The 10,247-nt window shown below is 49.2% G+C and overlaps 1 protein-coding gene across 1 annotated transcript; it reads left to right on the top strand.

Moving 5' to 3' along the window:
• Positions 1 to 4,952: 4,952 nt before the first annotated feature.
• On the top strand, positions 4,953 to 6,527 carry LOC136538653 (presenilin-like protein At2g29900). Its single transcript, XM_066530621.1, has one exon. The coding sequence runs from the start codon at positions 5,022 to 5,024 to the stop codon at positions 6,381 to 6,383; it is 1,362 nt and encodes a 453-aa protein (XP_066386718.1). The 5' UTR covers positions 4,953 to 5,021; the 3' UTR covers positions 6,384 to 6,527.
• The last annotated feature ends 3,720 nt before the right edge of the window (positions 6,528 to 10,247 follow it).

Raw genomic sequence — 10,247 nt, 5'->3', positions numbered from 1 at the left:
AAACATGGGTGGTTCCTCTGCACTGACGAGCAGCAGCTCTTGATCATTGAGCAGCCGACCAGCCAGGCCTAAGGGCCCTGTGTCGCCGACGATGTCGTCTAGTTTGTGGAACCGCACCTCCTCACCTTCGTGGAAGGCATCCACGAACTCATTGATGTCACTTGGAGGTGAGGCGAACTCGATCGGCATCGATGGAGTTCCCTGTTCCGCCTGAGTGCTCGGCACAGCACCTGGAGTGCTCAGCACCCTGGTTGCAGTACTCGGCACTACTTCTGGACAGCTTGTCACTACTCCTGCAGTGCTCAGCACTACTTCTGAACAGCTCGTCACTACTCTTGCAGTGCTCGGGACCACTGTAGGAGTGCTCAGCCTTAGTCTTGGAGTGGTCGGCACTACTGCAAGACCTCTTGGCTCCGCTACGGGAGTGCTCGGCACTCGTCCTGGAGTGGTCGCCACCACTGCAGAACCTCTTGGCACCACTCCTGGTGTGCTCGATATCCCTCTAGGAGTGCTCGGCACTGTCCCAGGAGTGCTCGGCTATGCTGCTGGAGTGCTCGGCACTCCTCCTGGAGTGCTCGGCACCTCTTCCCCAGCGTCTCCACCACCGTGGATGACCAGGTGCTCGACGACGAAAGTGCTGGTGAAGCCGCCAGCTTTCCCCATGCTCGGACTGCTCCAGTCCCAAGCCGCCTTCTCGTCGAACACGACGTCGCGCGAGACAAGCACCTTGTCTCCGCGTGGGTCGTAGAGCCAGTACGTCTTGGTAACCTCCACGTAGCCCAGGAACACCATCGGTGTGCTCCTGTCCTCCAGCTTGGTGAGGACCGGCTTCGTCTTCCTAACATAGCCGATGCAGCCGAATGTTCGGAGGAAGGACACGCTTGGCTTGCACCCATACCAAGCTTCGAACGGCGTCTTGCACGTCAGGGCCTTGGTCGGAGCGTGGTTGAGAATGAACATCGTCGTGGTCACTGCCTCACCCCAGAACCTTGCTAGCATGTCTTTGGCCTTCATCATGGATCGATCCATGCCGACCACCGTCTGGTTTCGCCTCTCCACCACGCCATTCTGTTGTGGCGAGTATGGCGTGGTGTGGTGTCGCACCACACCCTGATCCGCGCAGTACGCAACGAACTCCACCGAAGTGAATTCGCCACCGCGATCAGTCCTCAGCACGTGGAGCTTCCTGCCGCTCTCGACCTCCGCGCGCATCTTGAACTTCTTGATCGCCGCCGTCGCTTCGTCCTTGCTCGTCAGGAGTTGTAGCCACATGTAGCGACTGCAATAATCCACGAGCAGGAGGAAGTACCGCCGACCACCGTTTGTAGCTAGCGTGATTGGCCCGCAGAGGTCGCCGTGGATGAGCCTTCGCGTGATACTTGGCCGCCTTTAGGAACGGTAGCCTCCTCTGCTTTTCGGCCAGGCAGCTGTCACCCAGCTCGCCTCCGTGCTTGATGTGGGGTAGCCCTCAGACCATCTTCTCCAGCCGACCAAGTGCGTCGAAGCTGAGATGTTCGAACCGAGCATGCCATAGCCACGGTTCCTCGGTGTGCCTTGCTACCAGGCACACCGGCTGCTCTACCTTCAGGTTGAGCAGATACAACCGGTTCAGGGACCTCTTCACCTTAGCGAGAAGTCGCTGCTCTCGGTCCCTGATCCTAAGGACTCCATCCTTGATCAGTACCTCGCTACCACGCTCATCTAGCTGACCAATGCTGATGATGTTGGAACGTAGTTGCGGGATGTAATATACATCCGTTAGCACGTGGTGCTCCCCGTTCTGGCACCTGAAGATGATGGTGCCGCGCCATTGGATTGCCACCCTTGAGCCATCACCAAACTTCACTGTACCGGTAACATCGTCGTCGAGCTCGGAGAAGGATGCCTTGGAGCCTGTCATGTGGTTGCTGGCACCAGAGTCCAGGTACCACCGCTGCTCCTAGTCGGCGTCCACACGTCCGAGGTGGTCTTGGGCGCGTGGTTCGTCGAGGTTGACAGCCTTCAGGGCCTTCCCAGGTCCTTCCACCGTCGTCGCCTCTTCCTTCTCCTCGGCCTCGACGTCGTGCAGTGAACATAACATCGCCATCAGGATAGTGGCCTCATCATCATCATCAGCTTGCGTCAGATGAGCCTCAGCCTTCTTCTCCCGTGCCCATTGGCCTGTCTTCCCACAGCGTCGATAGGTGTTGGGGTCGACCTGCTTCTTCTTCACCGAAGAAGCCTTGCCGCAGCGTTTGCCATTGCCACCGCGACTAGAGGAGGCTACCCCGGAATTCCTCCGAGCAGCCCAATCCTCCTCTGTCAGCAGCAGTTTGCCGCTGTCCTTCGTTGCTGTCGCCTGCTCTAGGCACTCGTCCACTGCCCGCAGACGGCCTGTCACATCCTCAATGGTGAGGGTGGACAAGTCCAGCATCGTCTCTATGGAGAGAGCGATCTGGATGTACTTAGCTGGCACGGAGTGGAGGTACTTGGAGACCGCCTCCTTTTCGTCGATGGTGACGCCATGGCTCTTCAGCTTGCTGATGAGCGTCTGCAGGCGGAGGGAGAAATCCTCCACCGTTTCACCATCCTTGAACTTGAGGTTGGTGTACTCCTGTTTCAGAAGCTGGGCCGTCGCCTTCTTTGCGCGGTCGGAACCGACGCGCATCGCCGCAATAGCCTCCCACACCTCCTTAGCAGAGCTCTTCACCTCCAACGGCTCCTTATACTCCGCCGGTACAGCAGCGAGGATAGCCTCCAACGTTGACATGTCATCTTCCTCATTGTCGGTGCCCTTGTCAATAGTATTCTAAAGCCATCGGGCTTTGAGCTTGACCTTCATGGTCACCGACCACTCTCCATAGTTGGTGCAAGTCAGCGTCGGCCAACTGGTGCCGCTGATCTCCCGCACCATGTGAACAACGACCTCCGGTCGTGGTTGGGCAGCCACAATAGTACCACTGTTGTCATCCATTTCCGAACCGTTCGTCATCGTCAGCGGTTTGTTCAGCGACGACTCTTATACGGCTCTGATACCACTTGTTAGCCCACAGGATCACCGGCTCAGGTGAGTCGACCACTCACCAGTCTTGCCGACCACGGCCGAGCAAGACGGAGGTTGTCCGACCACACGCTCTATGGCTAGAGGTAGAAGAAGAGGGAAACAGAGCATACACACAGTATAAGCACCAGCGTTGGCCGGAGCCCTGTATAGGAGATGGCAAAACTAAACTCTCTTTATTGAGTTGCAGTAGCAAACTATATATACAACTCTATCTATCTAGTCCTAGTACAGCTTCTATGCTGCAATAGGTACTAGATAATACAGCAGGGACTAACTTCTACGCTTGTCCCTGCATGTGGCTACAATACGGCATGTGAGCTGTTCGGCGTCTGCCTCTACAGCGGCTATAGTACCACAACAGGGAGTCTTTTCGACGCCACCTTCCCTTACTGTGTGTTCATACAAGAAAGCAATAGATTATCTAACATACCTGACACTGGTCCCAAAGACAATGTCAATTGTGCTTCAAGGTTTTCGCCTCCCGCAATGGGTAGAGAGAGAGAGAGAGAGAGGGAGAGGGAGAGGGAGAGAGAGGGGGGGCATAATGTTGACATATGGGATAGAGGAGGCCAGGAGATGAATGCTGCACGTGTTCTGATGAGATGATTTCAGGACATTCTGGCATGGACTCAGGCACTCGGCTTATAAGTATTAGTATGAGTATTAGAAGAGTGAGATGGAGCTGGATTACTCTGGTCACCTCCAAACTGGGGATGCTGAGTTGTTGATGCCAGAAAGCCGTAACTCTGATGTGAAGCTGAAATTCATCGGTCTTTCGCAAGTGTTGACGGTGACAGCAACTCAGCAACCCACGATTGCAACCTCTACGGCAAGGTCTTCACATCCAGCAAAGGATTGGCAAGCCGCAAGGAAGTTTCTGATCATGAAAAGGTTGCAGCATCACCCAACTCTGCAGCGTCTCAAGCAGGAAAGCAGCTGCTTGAAGTGGGTAGCCAATTGCTCTGTCTCAACCTTTCAGGTCTCAATGACAGGAACTGCAGCAGCAGGAGTCCAAAGTCTGAGGGCCTGTTTGTTTCCACTTCTGCGGCGCGTTTGAGCGGCAAACGCGAAAACAGCCCGCCAAACGCTCCGCGTCCGACGCGCGTTGGCCGGCCGCCCGCGACACGAAACGCGAAAAGTTGAACTGGACGGTGGGAAATCGCGAATGCGGCCCCGGAGCTGCGTTCGCTCAACGTGGCCGCGCGTTACCCACTCCCGGAAACAAACAGGTCCTGAACCAAAAGTTAGCTTTCGGTGGTTTCTGTTATTCCGTATCAGTTCGGTGACAAAAAAAATAAAAACTATAACTTAGCTACTAATGTGAAGGATATTTTTTTTTCTGCGCATACTAATGTGAAGGATATTGATGCCATGAATGCCCTTGATAGATTTACGGCCTGTTCGGCTGGTGCTGATACGATCGTAGATTATTACTGCTGGTTGGTTTGGTGTGAGAGAAAAATACTATTCTGACTGAAAATTTACGATCGTTTATGACCAAACGAACATGCTGCTACTTAGCAGCAGTACTCTGGTATTAGAAATGGTCAGTGTTCTCAGACGTAGCACTGCAGTAGTGCAGTTCTGTTCCTCAATACTGAACTGTGTTCGATGCCAGCGAATTGAGTGAGGGCCATGGCCACATTTCCTGTACCCTGGGGCATAGTAAGCTTGTTTCACAGTTTGTTACAAACTTGCAAATCACTTTTGCTGGACAGAGATGGAGAATTAGTTATACCCGAAAATTCTAGATGCAAGTAATTTCACGAAGTAGGGCATTAGGCATTTAGACTCGGCAAAAAAAAAAAAAAAAAAAAAAAAAAAAAAAAAAAAAAAAAAAAAAAACTTGAGAATTATGGGAAGAGAGGCACCAGACAGAAAAAGAGGGAGGTACACAGGAGGACTGAACTGAGCCGACGCAAACAAGTCAGTACTCGCCCAACGCCAGCGGAAGCGATCCCCATTACACATCCACCAAATGGCAGACGCCGCCGCCGCGGCCGCCGTGCCCGGCGATGCCCCCGCCGGCACCACCGTGCTGGACTCGCTCGGCGAGGACATCACCCGCATCGTCTACCCCGTCTCCGCCTGCATGCTCCTCGTCGTCCTCCTGGTCTCCCTCCTCTCCTCGCCCTCCTCCCCCTCGCCCCTCTCCGCCTCCATCGCAGCCGCCACCGGCGGCGTCTCCGGAGGAGGGGACGACGACATACCCACCGCGCTCATCACCGCCATCACCTTCGTCGTCGCCGTCACGGCCGCCACCTTCCTGCTCGCGCTCCTCTTCTACCTCCGCTGCACGCCCTGCCTCCGCGCCTACCTCGGCTTCTCCGCGCTGGCCGTCCTCCTCGTCCTTGGCGGCCAGGTCGCGCTCCTCCTCCTCTCCCGCCTCCGCTTCCCGCTCGACGCCGTCTCCTTCGCGCTCCTCCTGCCCAACGCCGCGGGGGCGCTCGCGCTCGCCGCTCTGGCCCCGGCCTCCGTCCCCATCGCGCTCCACCAGGCCGCGCTCGTCGCCATCGCCGTGCTCACCGCCTTCTGGTTCACGCTGCTGCCCGAGTGGACCACCTGGGCGCTGCTCGTCGCCATGGCCATCTACGACCTCGCGGCCGTGCTGCTCCCTGGTGGCCCTTTGAGGGTGCTGCTTGAGCTCGCCATACAGAGGAACGAGGAGATACCGGCCTTGGTCTACGAGGCCAGGCCGGTGGATCCCCGCCATGGCCGGAATTGGCGCTTGTGGAGGGAAGGGACGCAACCTGGTGCAGATTTGGATGCCAGCTCCACGGTTGAGGTGATTGGGGAGGTATTGGGGAGGAATCTTGATGCCAACTCTGGAAACAGTTCATCATCCCATGATAATGAAGCTGACGGTGATGTTAGTAACTCAAGGCCCAGGGTGACATTGGTGGCTGCTTTCAGCTCCTCTGATTCTACTGTTGCACAAGCCGGGGAGGTTTCAGCATTACCAGAGCATAGAGTGGCTGTTGCTGAAATGAGTGTACCTTTGATCCAGCCACGCCCACAAAGATCTGGGGAAGAGGCGGTGGAAGATGAAGATGGCATTGGGTTGAGCTCATCTGGGGCGATCAAGCTCGGGTTGGGGGACTTCATATTCTACAGCGTTTTGGTCGGTAGGGCAGCGATGTATGACTACATGACAGTGTATGCCTGCTACCTTGCCATCATTGCAGGGCTTGGCATCACTCTGCTCCTGCTGGCGTTCTTCCGCAAGGCATTGCCTGCCCTACCAGTGTCCATCGCCCTCGGCGTTGTGTTTTATGTGCTCACAAGAACACTGCTTGAGGAATTTGTTGTGCAGTGCTCCACAAATCTTTTGATGTTTTAACATTAACAGAACATTGCTTATTGCTGTACTATTGTAGTTCATGATTGGCACCTTTACCAGTTGATTAGCTCTTAATTTTCTGGAAATGTTAATTTGACTGGTCCGAGCACATCCTATATGAAGATATTTGGAATTCCTGTCATATTTTCCACTACCAGTCTTGTTCTGTATGTCCCAACTTAGGTACATGCCCATCTGTTTATGTTGTAACATCTGAGTTTTTTTAGGGGAGTAACATCTGAGACTTTGTAATAAAAACAATACGAACATTTTGTGTGCATTTTATATGTTTTGGAATTTTTCTTGAACTATCTAACCATAAGTCTATAAATATGCCTTTTCTAGAGGGACCATTCTTTATTTTTTGTATGTGAACGAAAAAAAGTTTGTCAGGCTGCAGGTAGGTGATGAAGAAGGTTTTGTTTTCAGTCTGCTGTAACTTTTCTCAAATTATTTTGGCAGCACAGATGAAAAAAAAAAGATGCTATTTTCTTAAAATTTAGGACCGAGGTGCCTTTTCAGCACCATTTAAATGAACCTGAGAACTGCTTTGGTAGTCCAGTTCAATATGGGGTGCCTCACTTTCTGATTGCTATATGTATTCTGCTACTAATGATTTCTTTATTTCCTTACATAGAATCCTGCATCCCTTTCTGTATTTGAAGCAACATAGGAACAAAGCAATGGTTGGCATTGGGTCTGGCAGTGGTGGCAACAACAGATGTGCTTGAAGGAGGGAGGTTGATGCGGACTAGCAGCCTGCTGCTTTTCCTATTCTTCAAGAAATGAGGATGCAGCATTTATTCTCTATACATTCATATATCTCCCTTTGCAGAGTTATGTTCAAACCAGGGTGCCTCGACAAAAGTCTAAACCCTTATAATTCTTGTTATATTTTCTCCTAAAATGGTAAGGTCTTGAATGGATCTTGATTTATTATTTTTTTCAGAGATAGAACTAACTCATATTCAGATTTACTTCACATGTATAGCACAAGAATGATTTGTTTGCATTTCTTATGGAGCTAATAGTTTCAATTCCATTTTCTTATGTTCATTGTTGACATGTCTTGGTTATAGAAAAAAGTACAATAGCGGCTAATATGATATTATTTTTAGAGTCTGGAATTTCGAAGTCTAACTGTTTTTTCTCTTTGACCTTTATTTTTTTGGCTTGTGATTACAACAGAAAAGTTGATAGTGGGTTTCACAGATTTCGATTCACTCAATATAGGTCTTTTTGTACACAGACATTTTTATAAAAAATTGATGCAATAACCTAATGATGATAAGCTGGGTGAAGAGACATGAGGTATCAGGTTATGAACTTTAAAAGTTCGGGTCATTCTTTTTGGCTCTTTGAGCTCAATAATGTCAGTATACTTTGACACATGGTGACATGGAGATACTATTTTTTACCAACACCATGTCTTCATGGCTGTTGTGCTTTAATACTCTCATTTTTATTATGGTTTTCTCTTGTACCTTGAATTCCATGTGACAACTGAACTGATGTCTATTGGTCAATTTACATTTTGGCCTCGCTTTTAAGACTATTGTACAATAATATTTAGTTACCGTCCTTGGGTCCAATTAATTAGATCTTAGATTCTTCTCAGGTGTTTGTTTTATTTTATTTTTCATAAGTTCCAGAAGTTCACCTTTTCTATGGCTCAACAAATATTTGTTTAAAGAATAAATTGCACCCCATCATGCAACAACTTGTATGGTTGTTACTTTGGTTATATATAGTAAGCTGCAAAATGTGCAAATGGACATATGAACTTGTCAAATACTCCATGATTGGTATAGAGTGAAATAGCTCTAGTACCCCCTATATATTAGAGGTGTTTCCCCTAAAACAAGGTTATCGACTTGTCGCTGGGGTAATAACCTTCAACAACAACAACAACAAAATTTTTAAGTCCCAAACAAATTGGGGTAGGCTAGAGTTGAAACTTAGCAGAAGCAATCAAGGTTCAGCCACGTGAATAGCTATTTTCCAAGCACTGCTATCTAAGGCTAAGTCTTTGGGTATATTCCATCCTTTCAAGTCTTCTTTTATTGCCTCTACCCAAGTCAACTTCGGTCTTCCTCTGCCTCTCTTCATGTTACTATCCTGGCTTAGGATTTCACTACGCACCGGTGCCTCTGGAGGTCTCCGTTGGACATGTCCAAACCATCTTAACCGGCGTTGAACAAACTTTTCTTCAATCGGTGCTACCTCTAATCTATCACATATATCATCATTCCGAACTCGATCCCTTCTTGTATGATCGCAAATCCAACGCAACATACGCATTTCCGTAATACTAATCTGTTGAACATGTCGTCTTTTCGTAGGCCAACATTCTGTACCATACAACATAGCAGGTTTAATCGCCGTCCTATAAAATTTATCTTTTAGCTTCTGTGGTACCCTTTTGTCACATAGGACACTAGATGCTTGGCGCCACTTCATCCACCCTGCTTTGATTCTATGGCTAACATCTTTATCAATATCACCGTCTCTGTAGCATTGATCATAAATATCGAAAGATATCCTTCCTAGGCACTACTTGACCTTCCAAACCAATATCTTCCTCCTCCCGAGTAGTAGTGCCGAAGTCACATCTCATATACCTAGTTTTAGTTCTACTGAGTCTAAAACCTTTGGACTCCAAAGTCTCTCGCCATAACTCCAGTTTCTGATTCACTTCTGTCCGACTTTCATCAACTAGCACTACATCGTCTGCGAAAAGCACACACCAAGGGATGTCCCCTTGTATGTCCCTTGTGATCTCATCCATCACTAAGGCAAACAGATAAGGGCTCAAAGCTGACCCTTGATGTAGTCATATCCTAATCGAGAAGTCATTCGTGTCTCCTTCACTTATTCGAACACTAGTCACAACATTGTTGTATATGTCCTTACTGAGTCCGACGTACTTCGTTGGGACTTTATGTTTGTCCAAAGTCCACCACATAACATTCCTTGGTATTTTATCATAAGTCTTCTTCAAGTCAATAAAAATCATGTGTAGGTCCTTCTTCTCCCTATACCGCTCCATAACTTGTCTTATTAAGAAAATGGCTTCCATGGTTGACCTTTCAAGCATGAAACCAAATTGGTTCATAGAGACCCGCGTTATTGCTCTCAAGCAATGCTCGATAACTCTCTCCCATAGCTTCATAGTATGGCTCATCAACTTAATTCCCCGGTAATTAGTATAACTTTGAATATCCCCTTTATTCTTGTAGATCGGTACCAATATACTTCTCCACTCGTCAGGCATCTTGTTCGATCGAAAAATATGGTTGAACAGCTTGGTTAGCCATACTATAGCTATATCCCCTAGGCATCTCCATACCTCGATTGGGATACCATCCGGTCCCATCGCCTTACCTCCTTTCATCCTTTTCAACGCCTCTCTGATCTTAGATTCTTGGATTCTCCGCACAAAGCGCCTATTGGTGTCATCAAAAGAGTCATCCAACTGAAAGGTTGTGTTCGTATTCTCACCATTGAACAATTTGTCAAAATACTCTTGCCATCGATGTCGGATCTCATCCTCCTTCACCAAGAGATGTCCCCTTTCATCCTTAATGCACTTAACTTGGTTGAAGTCCTTTGTCTTTCTCTCACGAACCCTAGCCATCCTATAAATGTCCTTCTCTCCTTCCTTCGTACCCAAATGTTGGTAAAGATCCTCGTACGCTCTACCCTTTGCCACACTTACAGCTCGCTTTGTAGTCTTCTTTGCCACCTTGTACTTCTCTATGTTGTCCACACTCCTGTCATGGTACAAGCGTCTATAGCATTCTTTCTTCTCCTTAATAGCCCTTTGGACTTCCTCGTTCCACCACCATCTTTAGCCTCGTCTCC

This window comes from Miscanthus floridulus, chromosome 2 (genome assembly GCF_019320115.1).
Source record: "Miscanthus floridulus cultivar M001 chromosome 2, ASM1932011v1, whole genome shotgun sequence".
NCBI lineage: Eukaryota > Viridiplantae > Streptophyta > Magnoliopsida > Poales > Poaceae > Miscanthus > Miscanthus floridulus.
Note: the sequence above shows the minus strand (reverse complement) of the source record. Positions and strands in the feature narration are given on the sequence as shown.

What these genes read in the sequence shown, in the direction of transcription:
- LOC136538653 (XM_066530621.1), top strand. Translation starts at nt 5,022, where the DNA reads ATGGCAGACGCCGCCGCCGCGGCCGCCGTGCCCGGCGATGCCCCCGCC.